Here is a 22,146-nt window from a genome sequence, read left to right on the forward strand (position 1 = left end):
GCCTCCTGTGCTGAAATGTATAGAGAAAACGACAGCTGGTGTCACTTGTCTCCCTCTTTATTATTATCCTGAAGGAGGAGGAGGATGGAGACTAGTGTTGTGCAATATGCCCCTCTCTTTACGTCACCACCTTTGCACCGCCTCCTCTCGAACGCTATTGGTTGAGAGTCTCCGAGCGCTGCGTTCTGATTGGCTCTCCTGACTGTCGCTCTGACGCCGCTCTGCTTCCTGGTTATAGCTGTCAAACATACAAGCTACTGGTTTTGGATAACAACCGATGTCTCCGCCTTGCATCGCCCGGAGCGAGATTTAATCAGCCACAAAACAAGAAATCCTGTAAGTGGGAATGTCTATTATATCACTGAGTGTTATTCGGCTTTTTAAAAATATGTCTAATATATTTATTTTTTGGCGTAGAGCCAAAACACACAGCAGAATCTGCTAGTTTTTACATGCTAGTGACTGTATGACCATGAAGGGATCACCTCTTCTCCACAGCTGCTCCACCCAAGGACATGCCTATTTAATGTGTTTATTGTGGTCATTTTTAAGCCGAATAACACATATTAGTCCTTTCTTCCTGTTGAAGTGTATAACAGGTGTTTTTTTTACCCTATTTAACCTCTCCACATACATATTCCCTTAAATATAGCAAAAAGTGAATGGAGTTCTGCATGTGTGTGTTTAATAAGCAGCACAGGAAGCCCCTTCTTCTTCTGCTGACTCATTATGAGTGTGCAGGCTGATGTAAGTCATCACGAGGAGTAACATTTTTGGGGTATGTCACTCATTTATTCAGCTTTAAAGGTCCCATATTATAAAAAAGTGAGATTTTCTTATTATAAAGCAGGCTTAAGTCCTATATAAATACTGTGAAAGTATCGAAACACTCAATCCACAGGGAAATACACACAGCCCGTATTCAGAAACTCGTTTGAAACAAGCTGTCAGGATTTCTGCCCGTTCGTGATGTCACGAATATACAATATTTAGACCCTTTACACAATTTTTTACGTAAACATTCTAAATGTATCCCAGTTTATTTCCTGGTTGCAGTGTATGTGAATGTCATCAGCTGACAGGAAGTACACATGGACCCCAGCTGTTGCCTAGCAATGCAATTCTGTTGCAATTCCGTTGCAATTCTGTCAAAATGCGCTAAAACGGAGCGTTTCAGACAGAGGGTAAAATACAGGTATATTCAGGCAGACAGCATGAGGAAAATAAAGTTTTTTTTTTAACATTACAGCATGTAAACATGTTCTAGTAGAAACACAAAATACAACTATGAACCTGAAAATTAGCATAACATGGGACCTTTAACAGTTTTGTGGTCCAGCTGGCTAAACTAACCACCATCATTAAGTTCCAGTCAAAAAAATGCTCCTCAGGGCTAATTATTGTCATGTTTGGCCTTTTATGTGCTCCAGTAATGAGCAGCATGTGAAGAGGGTGCGAAAGCCACAGAGGAGGTTTTGATTATAAAATGCCTGCACACTGGATGGATTGATAATATATGACTTTGAAAAAGATTTCATTCATTTATGGCTGCACAGTATATCAATATTATATCAATATTGTCATATGAGACTAGGACGACGGTCTGCAGGACAGATAATAATGCACTTTCATAGACTAAGCTACAGTTGTTACCCTGCACTATACTCAGTTTTAACAGTTTTCTTCATTTCCTTGTATTTTTATATCTGGTATATTTTTTTTGTGCTTTGTACTTTGCACTACGAACTTTTTTAATGCCTTTTTACTAACATGTTTTGCACTATGGAACTGTGATGCTGGAAGCTGGAATTTCCCTCGGGATCAATAAAGTTACTATCTATCTATCTATATGAGACTAGATATCGTCTTAGATTTTGGATATCGTAATAAGTGTTGTCTTTTTCTGGTTTTAAAGGCGGCATTACTGTTCTATTACTTGCCATTACCCACTTGGTCATTATATCAACATTACTGATGATTATTTATTTAAATATTTATGTAAATATTTTGTGAAAGCACCAATAGTCAAACCTACAAATCAGTACAATAAATAGAAATAAAGGAGTAAATAACATGTAAATTATGTATATAATGCACAAGTATAAACACAATATATAAGTAAGTAAAAAAATGAGAATTAAATAAGAGTATTTCTTGAAATGTGAAGTATAAATGCAGTATAATTGGCAGTATAGAGTATGTACAGTTGAATTATTTCCCACATTATTGTGTAGTTGAGTTAAGTCAATATTGTGTAAAGCAGCTGTCTCAATGTTGATATTGAGGTATTTACATAAGTAAAGAAGAAGTAAACATGCCAGTTGTCTGTAGTTGGTTGTCCTGACACATTGTGGTACTAATAACGCTCTGAGGTTTAATATTTAACCCTGACAGAGCAGGATCTTTCATATTACTAGACGATATTTAGTATTTTTAAGATCTAATTTAGCTTTTTATTCTCGTCAGGTTAGAACAGCAATTGAAAAAGCATCACAACAAATTCCCTTTGTCGTAATTATACTCAGTAAGGGCTATGATTAGGCTTCATATTCCAGTCATAGCTTTAGCATCTAACACATGCATCTGTGGTAAGATAGATTGCACAGCTTCAGTTCTGTGGAGAAGCTTTCACACCGTCTTAATAACTGTTATTAAAAGAAGATAATTCGGCGTGATGCTTCTGTGGCTTTTTAAGGTCACACTTTGTCTATTTCGTGCTAATACTTCATGATACTTTCAGGCGGTGGCAGTAACAATATATCACTGATTTGTGGTGCTGATATTGGCTAAATGCTACTTACAATAGATCACTTGTTGCTCCAAACTCATGACTGACATTTGTGCCATCTGTAGCTGTGTTTTATTAAAATGCATCAGAATCTGTTTCAGCGTATGCCGCTCCCTGGAAACCTTTATTCAAAGTGCGTTACGGCGGGAATACAAATACTTATTTGGGGGTCTGACCCTGGAGGGCATTGAAGGCCTCATCCTGCTAGCGCTGGTGTCATGTTCTGCTCCTTTTGGTACACAGGCTCATTATGTAAACAGTATCTGAGCAGTTGCTTAATACTGAACTGCAAATGTATTGTGTATTAATTTAAATGTCTATTTTAAGTTAGATAATGCTGCAGAGTTTCTTCGCTGTGTGCTGTTTTTTCTGATGTTTTCCTTGATATTAGATGAGTGATTTGCTGCATTTGGCACTTTGAAACTTCTTCAATTAGTACATATTAAATTACTACTAGAAAATCTGCAGATCATAACATTTAACAAACATGCCTTAATCTAAATAATCACCAAAATAATTGCCAATTAATTTTCTGTCAATCGGCTAATCAATTAATCTGAATATCACCTTGTAGTACTTTATCTTACTATTAATTTGCATGCATTGCACAGGACAGTTACTTATCAAGATGTATAGTGAATGAAATGTGTTAATGCTGCATAGTCGGACAAACATAATGATTTTGCAAAAGGTGCCGCTAACAATCATCTTCATTATTGATTAATATGTCAATTATCTTTAATTTATTTTTTATAACGAATCAATTTGTCTGATCATGTGGGGTTTTAAATGTCAAAAATAATCACGGAGCAAATGTGGTGTCCTCAAAATGCTTATTAAGCACAATTAAAGGGAACAGGAGGTACAGGAAACATTTTATCATTGATTATGTAATGAGCAATTACCTTTCATAAGTCCCTTTTCCAAGCAAAACTGCCAAATATTTGATGGTTCCAGCTTCTCAAATGTGATAATTTTCTGCTATTTCTTTATTTAATATCATTGTAATCTGAATACTTTTAGTATTTGGACTGTTGGACAGAAAAAACAAGACATTTGAAGACGTCACCTTTTAATTTAATGGCCAATTTTCACTTTTTTTTCTGACATTTTATAGCACAAATGATTAATTGGGGAAATAATTGGCAGTTCTTTCTCAGAGGAGTGAAAATTTGTTGTTATGTGGTTATGTGGTGTAACAGGTGACATAATAAACACAGCATTCCTCTGCCTCTCCTCGCCTTCTTTACCTGAACTTCAGGCCTGACTCGAAGCTTTTTGGATCCTCCCACTCGCGTGCCTCCCTCACCTGTCATGTAAGAGCCTAATAACCTGCTGTCCCTGCTGTGTCTCCTCACTGCACTTTACTTCTGCTCCCACAGGGACGATGGCGTTCAGGAAGGCTCTGAAAGGGACGGTGATCATAGGCGGCGGGGTCGCCTCAGTGTTTGGCCTGTCGCAGCTGCTCGAGTACAGGAAGACGCAGGTAGGCTGGTGAAAGGTGTCACCTGTGTGCTGCTAGAGACGCTCCATTACATGTCTGCTGGTGCATGAGTACAAGTTGCAACAATTCCAGTTTTGCAGGATTTGACTGAACGCAAATATCTTAAGTTTTTGCTTCTTATTGTCAGTGTTGTACATGCTGCTTACTTTTACACTCTGCCAGGTGTAAAATTAAAGAATAAACTTAAATACTTGAATGTTTTGGGCATGACTACAGTACGATATTGTGAATCTGTTGGCCTGAAACAAGTCGGCCCAGCAGGGAGGGATTGCCTTTCAAGGCATGTCCTATCTGGCTGCTGGAATGTGCTCGCTGTCAACTTCAAGGTCTTTTTTTCTTGGTTTTATTGGATGATTTCCAGCTGCTGTGCAGGAAGGATCAAGGCATCAATCCACTTGCAAGCATGCCGGTGTTGCACTGAAATCGGTGACCACAGAGGAGCCAGCAACACATGAGGTCACCATTTCTGAAGGCTGTCGTCAGGAAATGTGACACTGCTTGCGGTCACAGATTTCGATGTAACACCGGCACTGGATCCCGAAAAAAAATTATCAGATTTTCTTTCTGTTTACATTGTTGTAAAAACACTCAAGGAACTAACCACCTCAGGTTGTTTTTCTTCCACTTCCTGGTCCAATAAAATGTACTTTTAATTGGGTTTTTTTATTGAGGACAGCTTATTCTATGAGTCCTAGGAGGTATTTTACTATTTGGCTCTTCAAAATAAACTAATAAAGTCAAGTACTGCCACCTGAGTTTTTCTGAAAAGGGAAATAAGTTTGTTTAACTTCCTGCTGAGAGTTACATGAGAAGATCGATACCATTCTCTATCTGGAGATTGGTATCAATCGTCTCATGTAACTCTCGGCAACAAGGCAAAAAAGTGTATTTCTCCAAAATGTTTAACTTTAATCTGAGTGGGGATGTAGTTTCTCTTAGTGGTGGTTGCCATGGCAACACACATCACCTAGCTCATAGCCAAATTAATTTATTTTGAAGCAGTTTCTTTAATAGAGAAAAACTGCATTGTGAACCCTGAGGATGCCTAAACTCACTTTAAGAAACACCAGATAATTGTGCTTATTTGATAACATATACAGTAAATTAAGATTTAAATGAATTTATTTAATCCATTTGATATATTCTGATATAAGTTTTGTGTTATATCCCCAAACTCTTATTCTTAAATAGCCGGTTAGCTGCTTGACAATGTAGACGGACAACATGCTTAAATTTGAGGAATGATGAACATGCAGTTTCTCAGAGAACAACAAGGAGAAGTTTGTCCCTCGTGACTGGTGACACTGGGAGCACTACTGTTCAGTTTGTGTCTTAGTGTCAAGCCTCGACACTCAGCCACTGATCGGCTCCATGAACGCATACAGTATCTAACCGCCAAGCTTCATTTGAGATGGACGAGCAGCTGTGTTTCCCCTGACCGCTGACCTGACGTAGGGCTATTTTAGCCACCACATACCAGCCTTTATTTGACTGTGCAACCTAATGTGAACTCTGTTGTTTTGTGTCCTGTCGCGATAATGTCTTCGCTTGCCCACCGTCGTCCTCCCAACCAAGCATGGATTGGTAAGCAAGAAGTCGACCCTGATGAAATATAATTATTTTTGACAATAGTTTGTAATCATGCATGCCTCTAATCCCAGTAATTGCAATGCTGATGAGATGAATGTCCGTCTTGTCTCCTTTAGCAAGGGCATATGGCTTGGAGAAGTTTTCAAGACAGCGGCCGATTGGCTATTAGCATGGGCCTTGCTGTGCCATTCAATGACTTAGCTTGATTACGGGGGCACGCTGGCGCTTAATTCTACGGCGGTGTTTGTCTGTATGCATCATCAAAAATAGACAATGATTATATCATCGTCTCGTTGCCGGTCGCAGACCTAAATTACAAACGCCTGCCGCTATTTGCAAGTCAAATGCCACGTTTGCTTGATGCAATCATTTAGCATGAACTGCTAAATAGAGAAATGAATGAATATTTCATTAGAAGTGAAATCCTCATATCAGAGCGGAGCTGTGTTTTTTTCTTTTTGTGATTATTTCTTTATATTCTTTATTTTGCTAATCAAGCAGTGGATGTACGTGATGTTGAAAGATTGTGATTTTTTATTTTCTTGGTTTTGCAAAGCATGTTGCAGCTGATAGAAACCCTCTGCAAACTTTCATTTGCTGCTAACCACATCCATAATACATATATTTATATATACTGTATGATCTTTAGCAACACTTCACTTGACGCTAAAGGTGAAAATGAGACATCATGAGCACTTTATAATCTCACTTTCACTACAAACAATAGCTTTGATCTGAGATTAAAAGCTCATTCTTGCTTGGGCGAAGAAGGGGTTTATTTCACATGTAATAAAGGCACTTCTAGGCTTCCGTACATACATTATATTCCATCCATTACGACACAATAATGCATATTATGAGCACAGTACAGTAATCTCATTACACAGTCAAATCCATAATGTATTAAAATGATTGCAAGTCATTATGCATTATATCACATGCAATTTTATGAGGTGATTATAATGCAAGAATAAAGCATAAACACATTACAGTGTGCTTATGATGTTTCACAATGCACCTAGAGGAAAGTGTTGCTATATTCTGTATTGCTTTAAAGACCTTAACATAGAGTTTGAATAGAAATTAACATAGGAATGTGTAGTTTTGCATGTGTAGGGAAGTGGTGAGATGTATTATTCTCATTGTACGTGTGCTGCTGTATGTATCTGTGTCACATCCAGGCTCGGTTAGCCCACGTGGCAGCAGAGGCAGAGCTGAGGGTTCCCTTCGCCGACGAGTTCCCCGGTCGGCAGGCCCAGCTCGCGGCGCTGCAGGACACCGAGGAGTTTGACGTCCTGGTTGTGGGAGGAGGAGCCACGGGAGCAGGATGTGCCTTAGACGCTGTCACGCGCAGTGAGTAAAGCTTTCAAGTGCATCACTCTCCCGGGATGTAACGGCTCTTTAAGTGTCCTTATTATTGAAGGAGGGAGACGCCTTGCAGGCTGGCACAACAGTTTATAATGGTCTCTCTGCAGTATGACAGCTGCTATTGTGGGCACTAAAGCTTAACTGTAATTTACTGTAAATACACCGAAGGAACATATATCAGTGCTGTGGTGATATATAGCCCCTCTCCCCTTGTATCCCCTTCACTTGTACAGTTTCATTTGTTATTATCTTGTAAAAAGCGTCTGTTCAAATTCAGTTTTCAGCAGAATAATGTCATGATGATTCATACGTAGCGTTCTGCAAGTTTTCTCACAGTGAAACTAAATGTAATCAATGCATAGCATAGACATATTGATAGCAAACTCTTCAGGTATATCCACATATCCTTTGTCATTTCTTCCCAGACCTCAAGACTGCCCTCGTAGAGAGAGACGATTTCTCTTCGGGGACAAGCAGTCGGAGCACCAAGCTGATCCACGGTGGAGTCCGCTACCTCCAGAAGGCCATCATGAAGTTAGACTACGAACAGGTTCCTCTTCCTCCTCTTTATTTTTCATCGTCACCTCATTTTGTTGCTCTTCTTTGTCATCAACTTCCTGTTTCTTTTATTATCTGAACAGTACATGATGGTGAAAGAGGCCCTCCATGAGCGAGCCAACCTCCTGGAGATCGCACCTCACCTATCTGCACCGCTACCCATCATGCTTCCTGTTTACAAGTAGGACTCATACAATACAATAAATGCACAAGACGTGTGCATGACGTCAAATTAACTTTAATCACTGTGTTCTTTTCCAAGATGGTGGCAGTTGCCTTACTACTGGGTGGGGATCAAGATGTACGACTTGGTGGCGGGGAGCGAGAACCTGAAGAGCAGCTACGTCCTCAGTAAGACCAAGGCCTTGGAGCATTTCCCCATGCTGAAGAAGGACAAGCTGGTGGGCGCCATCGTCTACTACGACGGTGAGTCACAGCTCCATCATGCTTCGCCTCATGCCTGCAGAGGCCTCTCTGCTTCGCTTTAAATGGGATATTTTCACGTGGACACTGGTATGTATGTGTTGACAGTAAGCTTCGCCTGTTGATTCATTACTCAACTTTTTGTCTTCTGTAAACACGGACAGAGCAGCTGAGTCAGTCTCGTTGCCCTTTTCCACCGTTTTCCTTCTAGTTCCTTTCCAATAGTAATGAATCTGATCAGTTAGCTGATGGAAATGAGAATGAAATAACACTGTGATTTGAAGTACAGCTCTGTAAGTGATACTTAAAAAACCTGACAGTAGACTGTCAGTAACTGTCATGCCTCAGGGCCCCGCAAAGACATATCTAAGGCTAAGGCATGTAGTGACTCTGCTAGAGGGGTGAAAGCAGGTAGCTGTGTTTCTCCTTCTCACCAGAAATGTGGACCTTTCTTTGGGGTATGCATATCTGCAAACTGGTTTGTGTAAAACGCACAGAGCTGACTGCAAACAGGCAAAAAAAAAGAATATTTTGTGCATGTAAACGTAGTCACTGATAACTACAACAACAACAGCAATGAGCACTTAGCGTGTTAAACGATGCAACACTAAAAAAGAAAAGGATTTCTAAATTTTTCAAGGAAATGGTTCTGAATAAACTGTAATATTGTTGAAATAGTGCAGAAATGAAGCCAAACAGAAGATTAAAACAGGCCTCAGATGTAGATCTCGCCCCGTGGCCTTCACATCTCCACTGGTGCCTAACAAATGTGTTGACAGGACGCCCTCTCCTCCCTGCGGCGGTAAAGGCTCCCTGGATGGTTACAGAGGAGAACCAAACATATTGAGTGTCTACTGTCTATATCTGATGCTACTTAAAGAGGCTTTTCACGTCTCTTATTTATGGTATTCAACAGCTAAACAAAATGAAATATCCATCAAAATCTGAGCAATTAATAGCAATAAAATAAGGATGCAACAAAATAAATTATCTGCAGTTTTAGTAATGTGACTCCTGGTTGAATATTAGTTGTTTTTATGAAAGAAAAACACAACAAATTCAATATTTTGGAAGCATTTTGAGAGCTTAATTACGGTGCACACTAAATATGAAGTTAAAACCAAAAGCCTTTTCCCTCTCTAAATGTAAAATATGAGTGGCCAGATGTAACTGGGTTTACTGCAGGCTGGGGAAAGGGAAGAGCATTTTCTTGGTGCAAAGCAGCATATGTTTGATTTCCACCCCTCACCCTCCCCCGCCACTGCCGCCATCATCTGCTCTGAGGGAGGGGGGGACGGGGCCGGGATGGTGGAGGGGTGGGGCGTCTTTTCTCCAATTATGCCGTCTGGAACAATCACGCCGGTGACATTTCGAAATCTGACCTTCTCTCCCGGCGGTGTAGAGCGCAGAGGAGCGTCGTAGACGGTCGGACCGGCTGAGCAGCAGCTTTTTCTCCCGCTGTCGTGGTTACTGCTGCTCCTGCTGCCACCAACTACAGCACACGCTCTTTTATTCTGCAGTAAATAATGCTCTTATTCTGAATTGGCTGGGTGGTATGATTGTTTATATATGGCCTCAGTGTGTTAATGCTGCTCTAGGTACAACAGACATGTCTCTTCTTACAAAAACACTAATAACGTACAGAAGTCCGTAGACAAAACAGAGCATTTAGGGTCATCAATGATCACTTCCTCTTATTTTAAACCACCTTAATTTCTGTTGTTACAGCTCCTGACACGAGTCAACATTTAAATTTACATTTTGTCACTGCCACTTTGCACATTGAAAGAGGTGTCTGGCCTTAAATGTCAGATAAATACAGTATACATAAAATAAGTATATTATTACTTCCCATGTAAATCAGTCTCCCCCTTCCCTCCCTCAGGGCAACACAACGACGCCCGTATGAACCTGGCCATCGCCCTCAGTTCCGCCCGCTACGGCGCTGCCATCGCCAACTACACCGAGGTGGTCCGCCTGCTGAAGACAAACGACCCGCAGACGGGCAAGGAGAAGGTGTGTGGCGCCCGCTGCAGGGACGTCATCACAGGTGAGGCACGCAAGTGTTGTCTCTGCGTGGTTTAAGTCTCACTGGAGCTATCAGCACGTGTTCAGGGTTCTGACATATTATATTGACATTATATATGTACATTATCTCAAAGCAGCAGCATCCTGTTTCAATAAAAAATAAAAAAAACGGCTCTTATCTTCTGTCTTTTTAATACCACGGGTGTTTCTCCATCACTCTCCCCTCACAGGAAAGGAGTTTGACGTGAAGGCCAAGTGTGTCATCAACGCCACGGGCCCGTTCACAGACACCCTGAGGAAAATGGACAACCAGGAAACCCCAAACATCTGCCAACCCAGCGCTGGTGTTCACATCGTCATCCCCGGTTACTACAGGTAACGACATAATCACACATCATACACTTTTAAAATAGTTCTTTTTATTCAAGTGGTGGTTTTATTGGTATTTCAAAGGCATACAGTTGTACATATTTAATCCTCAGTGTTTTCTCATTCTTACGTGTAAATACTAGACCATTATGTGACCTATACTTACATACATAGGACAATCTTCTCCTGTTAAGATACAGCGGAGCAATAGAGTGGTTCTGTTGAAGTCGGGGGTTTTAAAGTTCAGCGAAGCTTATTGAGCGAAACCCGAGGGAGCGCGAGCCCTTTGAGCGGCGCCAGAAATGCCAACCACCTAATTCTCTTCTTCTCTCGTCCTCCTCCTGCCGCTATCTGCGCTCTCCTTCCCCTCCTCTCCTTCTTCTTCAACACTTCCTCCTCCTACATTAAAGATAACAAATGCTACTTCGGGCGGCCGTGGCTCAGAGGGTAGAGCAGGTTGACCACCAATTCATGGTTCGATCCCAGGCTGCTCCGGTCCTTGAGCAAGACACTTAACCCCAAATTGCTCCCGAATTGCTCCATCGGTGTGTGAATGAGTATTTAGATTAGATACTGATGGGCATAGTTGGCCCCTTAGCATCCTCTGACATCAGTGTGTGAATGCTGACATGTAGTGTAAAGCGCTTTCAGTGGTCGGAAGACTAGAAAAGCGCTGTATAAATGCAAGTCCATTTACCATTTTCCTGTATTTTCAGCCCTGACAACATGGGTCTGCTCGATCCGGCGACAAGTGACGGGCGTGTCATCTTCTTCCTGCCCTGGGAGAAGATGACCATCGCCGGGACGACCGACACGCCCACTAATGTGACGGCCCACCCCATCCCGGGGGAGAACGACATCAACTTCATCCTGAGAGAGATCCGAAACTACCTCAGCCCTGACGTAGAAGGTACGGGGAGTCTTCTCTTGGCCTTTTTTGAGCAGCATAGAGGGTTTTCTTTAAGAGTCTAAGTAAGAAAACCTCATTCAGATTCGATGATGCAAATAACGAAGAATACAGCATTGGAATAGAGCCTTTCTCAACATGTTCGTGTGTGTAGATCAGGGCTGAGCTTTCTGTTGTTGTTGATTTCTTGAGTTCCTTGTCCTTGAGAGATAAGGCATCGAGTCTGCAGAGTGGGAGAATCCTACATGCTCTTTTTGTACACCATATGGCCTTCTCTATTCCTTCCCTTTACAACCTTGAACCATCAGAGACCCTTGCAGCTGGTTTCACATAAACAAGACTCAAATCTTGGTTGAACTGTAACTGTGTTTGTGTCGTCTCCCGCAGTGCGCCGCGGAGACGTGCTGGCGGCGTGGAGCGGCATCCGTCCCCTGGTGACCGACCCCAACTCCAAAGACACTCAGTCCATCTGCAGAAACCACATCGTCAGCATCAGCGAGAGCGGAATGGTCACCATCGCTGGTCAGTTTCTGGATCATCTGGTGAAATCACCTCACCAACATACTGCTGTGTATTGAGGTGAATATGTTTGTGTGTCCAGGTGGGAAGTGGACGACCTACAGGTCGATGGCTGAGGAGACTCTGGACGCAGCCGTCAAAGCTCACAGCCTGTCAGCTGAGCCCTGCAAGACCGTCGGTCTGATGCTGGAGGGCGCCAAGGGCTGGACGCCGACGCTCTACATCCGCCTGGTGCAGGACTACGGACTGGAGAACGAGGTACAACACATGCACACTTTATCAGCAGCATTAGGATGCAATAGCACGCAATACTTCTGTACTTTTACGGAGTATCTCTACACTGTGGTACTGCTACTTTAAGTTTTTAAGTAAATGATGTGAACACTTCTTCAGTGTGACAACAAGCTGCCATGTACCACCACAAATTGTCTTTTTTTTATGTTTCTCTGTGAGCTGTAGAGATGTATTTCCCCCAAATGTTGAACTCCTTCTTAAAGCTCTGCCTCCAACAACAGTTTGACTTCCTGAAACATTTCCAGGCTGCCGAGGCGTAGCAGAGAGTAGACCTTTAACTACGTACAGACCCAAACAAAGACACATTCACTGTCCTCTCCTCCAGCAGCAGTGGAGTTGACATTAAAGCCGCCGCTGTAACAACGCTGACATTTCTACTACACAAAAGACTGGACACGCGTTGAAATGCACTGTACGATTTATCAATGGCATTAAGTAAGGGCACATTGATTTACATCAGCTACACGCCATCTTTCCAATAATTAGGCTGTGCGTTTTCATTAAATTCGATAGAACATTGTTTCATGAAGAAAAAGTACTCGTACAGTACACTTACTCCTCATTAGAGGCGTTCTGCAGCCGCTCCGCTGTTCTCTGGAATATTCCTAAAAGGTCACTGTTGGTATTTGGACAGCGTTTGACCTTTCACATGATCGGCAAGCCAACGATCTGAATAGCAAATAGCCCTCTTGTGTTCGGTAAACATGTGACACCTCATTGACAAAGTGGCGCCATCGCTTATCGCTTAACTGCGAAGAGGTGAAATCGATCAGCAGCTGCCACTACGATCTACAGTATGATGGTTAAACCGTGATGTGTTTTCTATGCAGGCGTTGCAAGTTGAATGTCTTTTCTCCGTGTACAGGTTGCTCAGCACCTGGCTTCGACTTACGGAGGAAAGGCGTTCGACGTGGCCAAGATGGCTCAGGTCACCGGGCAAAGGTGGCCGATCGTTGGGAAAAGATTGGTGTCTGAGTTCCCTTACATCGAGAGCGAGGTAAAGCGGGATTTCATGCTTAATTTTGCCCCCAAAAGGCTCAAACACACGAGCCTCATGTGAGTCTTCTTTCTCAGGTGCTGTATGCGATTAAGGAGTACGCCTGCACAGCCACTGACGTTATCGCCCGGCGAACACGTCTGGGCTTCCTCAACGTGCAGGCGGCGGATGAGGCGCTCCCACGCATCGTGCAGATCATGGGGAAAGAGCTGGACTGGAGTGAGGAGAAGAAGACGGTACGATTTTACAACAACACATTGACTAACATCTGTGTTATTGGTTTGTGTAACATCTTTCCCTGCTCCAGAAAACCTGCTTTGCTTTACATAAAGCTTTAATCCCTTGCGGGTTTTTGAAGCCCTGGTTTCTTTTCCGATCGGCACACAATAGGAAAGGTCCACACCCTTCATCCCTTCAGAGGAGAACGCTCTGTTTGTGTATGAAAGACATGAAGTGATACATGAACCTTCAGCTATTTTAAGCCATTATTGTTACAGTTACAGGGAGGCCACATGTCATACAAGTTTATTCAAGATATACAAGATTTCAAACAGTAACTGTGTACTGTTTACTTTCCTTAAAGAAGTGTTTTTATAATCATATAAAGTGTTACGTTTTGGGGCATTATGTTGATGCTTTTTAGTATATTTAATGTGCTAACAGATGAAGGGAAGGCTGATTCCTGACTCCTCTTCTCTCTCTATCTAATGTGAAATCCAGGCGGAGCTGGAAGCAGCCAGGAAGTTTTTGTACCTTGAGATGGGCTACAGGTCTCGCTCTGAACAGCTGGAGAAGACATCTCAGATCAACCTGGACAACCAGGAAGTAGTCAGGTGATTATTACACTTGTCTCTTTTCACTCTTTAAACTACGTCACCAAACTCCTGGCGCACTTTCTCTCAGCGTTTACTGTTGACTTGGCTTTACATTGTTGTTAATTGAAAGCACGGTGCGCTAAAGGGGGCCTTAAGCATCGGTATCTGAAGCCGATGGCTGTGACAAAGCGTCGGTATTTGACGCCCTGGGAATGAGAACAGGCTGGGATAACATGATGAAGTGATGACATTTTGGACAGACGTGGGCGTAAACCGCATTTTGACTGGTTTGCGGAGGCATACAACCGCAAGGCGGTAATCCTAGTTTCCTTTTTAAAATGATTTTCAATTCATTGTGTCTCCTCCTTCTGAAACCAAACCTACGCCCTTGGGTTCAGTCATTATTGTAGTACATAAGTTAGCAATAATAAGCTACAAAACTGCCTTTTTGAGATAGAAGGACGCAAAGAAACCAACAGCAGAACACAGGAGTTGCTGGTCTTGTTTGTGTTATTGTTTGACTTTGTTTAGTTCGAATTCAGATTCAGATTCAATTTCAGTTTATTGATCCCAAGAAGGGCAATTCAATTCACAGCTTTAACCCACAAACACACACAGACAACATCCAGACAAACATCCAAATAGCATGTCAATCACAGATCAGTAAAACTGAAACAGAGGTCGGTGAAGGACAGCAGATAAAATAGATAAAAAGAGAAAACAAATAGATAATGAATAGACATTGTTACATGATTTATCATCTCTTAGTTGGACTCCCGTAATCTTGGAGTAAACCTTGACAATGCTATCCAGGCTGTTCTTGTCCTTAATGGTTAAGCCACTGAACCAACAGATACAAGATAAGGTTAGAAGACTTTCGATAAAAGAACAATAAAAGTTGAAGATCCTCTCGCTGACATTAAAAGAGTTCAGCTTCCTCAACAAATAGATTCTCCGTTGACCTCGTTTGACGATAGACTCCGTATTATTATGAAACTTTTAAAATCCAACACAGTTCCAAGATATTTATACGAATTCCACAATCTGAACATCTTCGCCGTACCTCATATAACACCACCAAGTTGTGTTAAATGTTGTCGAATCAAATGTAAAGAAGTGAGGAACTAAATGCTGTGAAATGTGTGTGACAGGTACAGGAAGCGTTTCCACAAGTTCGACAAAGAGAGCAAAGGATTCATCACAACTGTTGACGTCCAGCAGGTTTTAGAAGTGAGTGGTCTTTCTTCCCGTCGTTATTTCATCTTCATTTACACACTTGTCATCGTTATACGTTATCGATCCCTCGTCTTGTTTTTTTTCTCTCCTCTGCAGAGCATCAATGTCACCATTGATGAGAATGCGCTCCATGAAATCCTTAATGAGGTGGACCTCAACAAGAACGGACAAGTGGAGCTTGATGAGTTCATGCAGGTACGTAACATGTGAGAGGAAGCATCTGATAACACATCATTTGCTCCAACAGATGTTTCACGTTTTACTGCAATGCTATCGTCACGATTCTTAGCTCTAGTAAACTGTGATGCTTGGTGCAGATTAATACAGCTCAACGTGCATTTGCACAGGAAATGGACACATATTTTTACTGTACTGGCAAATTCTTTCACTTTTTATAAGAAAATAGGACTTTTGGGGAAAATACACTATAAAAAGTAGATTTTTTTAATCCAAAACCAACTGAAATTATGATCAGAGTGCAGGTGAGCACTGTGGTGTGATGAGAGGATTCATTAATGCCTCACACCTCCGTCAGTAGCAGCAGAACAAACAGGACGGAGGACCTGAAGGCTGGATAATAGAAACCCAGGGGAACGCAGGCCATTAAACACACTCTTTTCTATTTTTCCTCTGAGATATTTTTGTGTGTGTGCAGCCATATTTCTGCGTTTAATCTGTTTCCAGTCGCCCGCCTCGTCATGCTTCAGAAATTGTTATACTAAATTTGGCATATTTTATCTTGACATTTATATCAGTACATCAAATTTGAAGCAGGTTTTTGTAGGTCTACATACTTATAGACAGAGCTGCAACGATTTGTTGTCTAATCAATTAGTCTATTTTGATAATTGATTCATTGTTAAAGTAATTTTTCAGGAAAAAACAGCAGAAAATGCTGTTTTCAGCCTCTCAAATAGGGAGATTTTCTGTGTTTTATATCATATTAAACTGAATATCTTTGGGTTTTGGACAAAACAAGACATTTAAAGACTTTGAGAAACTAAAAATGGACATTTTTATACCAAATACCAAACAATTAATCTAGAAAATAATCTAAAGATTAATCAACAATGAATTTATAGATGCGTGTTTTTATATTGTAGATCTTCATTCACAACCTCAGGAAGTCGTAGCAGACAAAGCACCTTTCTCTTGTCGTTTCTAGTAGTATCACCCAGATAAATACAACATATTCCTCCTCACATATGCTCTAATATTCTTTATATACTATACATCGTTAAAAAACAGACCATTGTCCACCTGAGATGTGAGAACGCTGAACATCCGCTCCTGCAAACAGAAGGTGTGAAGTTTGTCTAGGTGGAGCTAATTAGAAAGGAGAATCTCTGTCAGCGTCTTGTGTAATGAGGTCTGAAGTGTGTCCGCGGCTTTCGTGTCCGTCCGCCGTTAAATAAATTACTTCCTCACTTGACAACGAAGTCCAGAAAAGAGTCATTACAGGAGAACCTGATGACAGTCGCTGATTTAGTCTTCATTAGTGTGTCGGCTTCTTCTCTCCGCTGGCTGAGGAGACGAGCTGATGGATAAATCAGATAAATAGCTTTTATCTAGTAGCTTAAGTATTTAATCCTGCATGTTCTCATCATTATATTATGATTCTGAATGTCTGTTTCTGCTTGTGTGGATACCTGACGTGCACGTGGATGACTTATAGCAACAACAAACAGGTACAGTAGTGTACATGCAGCAGGGATGGGAAACCAACACTGAATAACCCTCGTGAGCGCTACCAGGCTGACTGGAAACTCTCACATTAATAATAAAGTTACTTAAACTTTATTATTAAGTCCTCTGGTGGCTGAAGGGAAAAACAAACTAAAAAAGTGTCCAAGACATTTTAAAGCTGCACTAGGAAACCTCACACATCGGTGACTGAAAGGACAAGCGTGGTGATGTTTATTTATTGTCAACAAATCCCACGAAAAGACCAAAACCAACAATGAATTGATCCAACTAACAAGTATTATCTCATAAATCTTCTTCCTTTGTGCCACAGAGCTCAAAAAACTATTAAGAAAACACTTCAATGAGCCACACTGTTGCACTGTAGTCTATTTTATGTGTATTATCATTATAAAATAGGTCATAATTCCACAAATTCATCAAGAAAACAAACAAAAGCACACAGATTTAAACAAATGTGAAACACAAACATGCAGATACACAAAATTACGAAGAAAATCTATGAACAAATTCTATATATTTTTAAATTTATTAGTAGAAATCATGCATAAATTAATGATTTTTGCATATAAAGGAAAAAAAAATATTACAAATCAGAACACGCAGTACAAAATGATTCTTTAACACATATTAGCCAAATAAAAAATTATTATAAATTTGAAGAGTCCTTATTGGCTGAGTTTTTATAGTCTGTAGTGTCAGTCCAAGCACTTCTAAGCATGGAGACTTGTGATTTAACAGTGTGTTAATCCGCAGCTGAAAATAGTCCCTAACAAATTCACTATTTGCTACAGCGACCAGATGTTTTAGGAAAATACTGAGCCTTTTAAAAAAATAAATAATAATAATTTAAAAATTATTAATTCAAGACAGCAGCATAAAAATACAAAATCAGGCAACAGATTTAATAATATTAATAATAATAATAATAATAATAATAATGATATTAATAATTATTATTTCTTTATTTCATTTTATTTATTTCAAGGTGTTTTACAAGAATAAAAATCTATTAAAAACAATAAAACCGTAAAAAAAACAATCGATAAAACCCAAATTTATAATACTAGACATCGCAAGGACCAGTTTAACAATATTCAAAACAGATAAAATAAGGCGAAATCAGAACAGAGACAATTAAAGGTATCAGTATGCATAAAACAGCGTCTGAAACCACTAATTTTGTAACTTTCCTAAACTAACAATCTCTCATTTTAACACTTTAACCGAGTGCAACATGAACGCCTTTTAAGAAAGGATTTCTTCTGTGTTTGTTTCAAGTGTACTGACACCTTAACAATGCATAGAATTTATAGATATCAGATGAATTAATTAGATTTAAATCTTCAGTGAGAGCGAATCGGTTTGGGGTTTGTAACACATTGTTGGTTTTGGTGTTGATGGAATTTGTTGACAATAAGAAAAATATAGAATAATACCTTCCTTATCCTTTTAAAAACTGTAAAATAGAAATGCAGAAATTGTTAAGATGCTTCATAGCAAACTAAACACAACTTGACTCTTTGTTGAATATTTAAAGAGTGTCTCTTTAAAAGGAAGGAAGGATGCTCGGCTTCATTTCCCTCCTAGTGCAGCTTTAACACATAAAGAAACAGCTGGTGTCGGGTTCATCTTCTACCTCTTAAAGTCCGGGATATGTGACGGTGATCGGGCAGGCGGCGGGGTAACCTCGTTGTCGTAGCGATACTTAACCTTTCCCCTGTTTGAGTTAACCTCTCTGTGCCGTTTCCTGTGCAGCTGATGAGCGCGGTGAAGAAGGGACAAGTGTCGGACAGCCGTCTGGCCATACTGATGAAAACGGCGGAGGAAACTCTGAATAAAAAACGAGGGCCTGTGACGGTGGACCGGAGCGGGGGCGGAGTCTGAGCCCGAGGAAGAAACAAAACAGCTACTGGTCCTTTAAAAGGGTGGTGATGACAGACCGGTCTCATGCAAATGGCGCTATTTGAATGACAATAATGCAATCAAGCACGCGGTCGGGATGAATTCAGCCAAATCAAAGCGTCACTCCTGAGTGTGTTTGGAGTGAAATCGTATCTAATGATTGATTGTTTTTCATGAAGAGTCTCAACATCTGGTGCCTCTGGTGTTACACTGCACTTCTGTTTTATACTGTCTTTTAAAACTTTGATATTTTAATCATTAACACACTCCTTTCTAACTTTATCGACACTGATTGTTGGGGAACACTGTCCTCAATGAGATGCAGCTCTTACTGTATGCTTTATTTTACGGGTCCATCCTAATAATTCCCTTAAAGTTTCCTAGAAAGTAACCTTGTACTAATTATAAGGAACATTTAAAGCATATATATAAACCTTATTTTACCAGTAATTAGTAACAAATAACCAATTCTATCCAGGAAACTTTAAAAGAATGAACAAGGACTCCTAAATTAAAGCCTCACCGATCAATTAAATGTGTTGTTTCTGATCTTAGCATGTTACAAGCGCCTGTCAGGTAATATTTAATGGTTCTTAAAGCACTCTGAGATGTTTCTGAAGTACTTCTAGTACTGCTGATCTGCGTTAAGTGTACTTGTCTACTGTGTTGTTCCATTTATTGCACTACCAGCAAACTACTACCGACAAACTGAGGTTTACAGCACATGGTTTCCAGCTTTAGCGTAACTGAGGACGATTAATCTTTATTATTTATTCCTTTTTCATGTCACTGCAGCCGTTAATAGACAGAAATACATTTAATTATGTTGCATGAGAAAATTCTCAAAGGGACTTTTTATTTTTTTTTGCATGCTACATATTAACCTCTAAATAATGTAAAGCAAAATCTTTATTTTTACAACGTGTATTCATTCTTTTATTTCTTGTGCTTGTGGTGGAGAGCAGAGCGAACGTATATATTAATCCTGCATGCTGTCAGCTGATGTTTTTATTGTTTCTGTGTAACACAAATAGGACATTTTTAATCCAGCATGGACGTCACGTCGGAGCATGTGTTGTGGTTTTAAGGAAACGAAAAGGCAGTGCACTGTGTGATACGTGTGATATGTGCCTTGATGTGCCTATTATATGACTCTCTTTCATACACTCCATGTTAAACAAATTATGTTAAAGAATGTAAAGATATTTAAAGAAGAGTTGTTATATAAAGAGTAGAGTTTAAACTGTATTGTCTTGTCTTGTTGGAAGGAGCGTGCCGCCATGTTGGAGGGTTTAACCCACGTTTTAGTTTGGTAATTTGACCTGCGTAAGCCAAAAGGGACGTGGGTGTTAGTGATAGTTTGTGTTTTAAATCCACATTTTTTTCAGTTTTAGAGTATTTTATTCAGAGATTTTAAGTATTTTTGTTTTTTTCTAAGCTTTTCTCACAGGTTTGACGTTAAAAAAAAGCTGATATCATGTACTTCTGAGCACTAATCAGGATTAAGGAGTGCAGGGATGAAGTATTTTCCTACACCACGGTCACAAGACTTCACGTCACCACCACTGAGCTAAAGGCGGACTAGTGTTCGGCGTGATGACGTTTAGTCGTCTCATTTAGCCACTTGTTCGCAACCGCCTTTTTTAAGACTTGTAAAAGCTTCAAAATTCACAAGTGGGATATTTACTGACAGATGTTATGTCATAGAACAAAAAAAAAAACATTGATTTTGAGACGAGGGAACCGGAAGTGCAACTTATTTCCTCTATTAAAGTAATACCTTGATGTTTTTTTCTGAACTTTAACTTTGAGTGATGCATATTTAGTTATGAATTAAGTGAAAATAAGTTTTCAGGGGCTGTAAGAACTTGATGAAAAGATTTGTTTAGTAGTTATATTCCTCTCTGACAACGTTCAGGCCAATTTTAACTCAACTTGTGCCACAACGCAACACGACGTTTAGCATTTATGCCCTTTTTTCAAAAGATAAAATAGTTCCTGTGATAAGTATTTAAGTTTATCTTTAAGTATTTTGCAGTGTTTTGGCATAGAAGCCTTCAGACTCTTAGATCTGTTGCTCAAACTGGACAATTAATTGATCAAAAAAGTAGTGAAAAAGATGAAATTGTTGTTTTTAGCACTGAAACTTGGGTAACATATTGTTAAAAAATGACAAAAAAACAATACCCAGCTGTTTGATTTTGTGTTCGCTCCTCTTAAACAGCATTCAAACTATCATATGACACTAAAAACTACTCACAGAGTCCCAAATAATGACATTATTTTCCTGTTAGGAGCTCCCACGTCTTTATAAAATAGTTTTCCTCCAACATGGCAGTATGTCCATCCTCTGGTGAAGGTTTTATATTGTAAAAGAAGTATGTGTGCTTCCTTATTGCCTTCATATTATGATTTATATTCATCACTAACTGAGATTTCTTTACATGGACTTATGCAGTAAACAGAATCATTCCACAAGGTTTCCTCCCATGTACCATCACTGTTTTTGTGTGTGTGCATCAGTGTGTGGTCTCCTGGGGGATTCAGACCCTTCAAACTGCCAACAAACGCCCCGTCAAGAATAGCTCATGGGCAGCACGACTTAAATCCTCATCCCCGATGTTTGATTGTCTTCTCTGGATGAAATTACAGCTTTATCCAGCCTCAAAGAGACTCATATTCCACATACTGTAATAATACTGTGAGCCGGTCTTCAGGTTTAAAAAAAAAGAAAAAAGAAGCAATTATCTAATTAAATGTATCTGGTTGCTTGCAAAGCTTTTGTTTGTGTGTCTTATGTGAGCATCATCCATAGCTGGCGTCATAACAGCAGAGAGGTGATGTGACAGTCTGTGAACACGACGGATGTTTACTGTATGAAAAAGTCTGTTTCATTTGTTTAATTTGATGTTTTTTTGTTGTCAAAGTGCTGAAAATGATGCAGCAAAATGAAGGGGATTAATTAAGGCAACACTTATTTCACTTATGGACTATGTAGTGAGTGTTTAACTACTTTAATTTGACTTTAATCTGACTATATCTCCTGCCTCACTGCTGACCTCTATTGTTGTTGTGAAAAACAACAGCTACTGTAAGTTAAATTAGTTTGTTATTTATATATAATAATGATGCAGGTGGATT

At 40.1% G+C, this 22,146-nt stretch overlaps 1 protein-coding gene across 3 annotated transcripts; it reads left to right on the top strand.

Annotated features, from left to right (window-relative positions):
* Positions 1 to 198: 198 nt before the first annotated feature.
* On the top strand, positions 199 to 20,251 carry gpd2 (glycerol-3-phosphate dehydrogenase 2 (mitochondrial)). Of its 3 annotated transcripts, XM_037761874.1 has the most exons (19): positions 199 to 336; positions 4,171 to 4,274; positions 5,868 to 5,876; positions 7,064 to 7,235; positions 7,676 to 7,800; positions 7,892 to 7,989; positions 8,071 to 8,234; positions 10,117 to 10,281; positions 10,490 to 10,634; positions 11,345 to 11,538; positions 11,923 to 12,057; positions 12,137 to 12,312; positions 13,214 to 13,345; positions 13,423 to 13,581; positions 14,066 to 14,178; positions 15,312 to 15,390; positions 15,493 to 15,591; positions 17,072 to 17,084; positions 18,859 to 20,251. In XM_037761874.1, exons 2-19 carry the CDS (start codon positions 4,176 to 4,178, stop codon positions 18,939 to 18,941), a joined length of 2,160 nt encoding a protein of 719 aa, XP_037617802.1. In that variant the 5' UTR covers positions 199 to 336; positions 4,171 to 4,175; the 3' UTR covers positions 18,942 to 20,251. The 3 variants fall into 3 exon arrangements, with proteins under 3 accessions (XP_037617802.1, XP_037617800.1, XP_037617801.1); XM_037761872.1 differs by lacking the exon at positions 17,072 to 17,084; XM_037761873.1 differs by lacking the exons at positions 5,868 to 5,876; positions 17,072 to 17,084.
* The last annotated feature ends 1,895 nt before the right edge of the window (positions 20,252 to 22,146 follow it).

Source organism: Sebastes umbrosus, chromosome 24, assembly GCF_015220745.1.
Source record: "Sebastes umbrosus isolate fSebUmb1 chromosome 24, fSebUmb1.pri, whole genome shotgun sequence".
In the NCBI taxonomy this organism is placed as follows: domain Eukaryota; kingdom Metazoa; phylum Chordata; class Actinopteri; order Perciformes; family Sebastidae; genus Sebastes; species Sebastes umbrosus.

What these genes read in the sequence shown, in the direction of transcription:
- gpd2 (XM_037761872.1), top strand. Translation starts at nt 4,176, where the DNA reads ATGGCGTTCAGGAAGGCTCTGAAAGGGACGGTGATCATAGGCGGCGGG. An exon ending in TCCCTTACATCGAGAGCGAG is followed by an intron (nt 13,346 to 13,422) that starts GTAAAGCGGGAT and finishes CTTCTTTCTCAG; the next exon opens with GTGCTGTATGCGATTAAGGA. An exon ending in GGAGTGAGGAGAAGAAGACG is followed by an intron (nt 13,582 to 14,065) that starts GTACGATTTTAC and finishes TGTGAAATCCAG; the next exon opens with GCGGAGCTGGAAGCAGCCAG.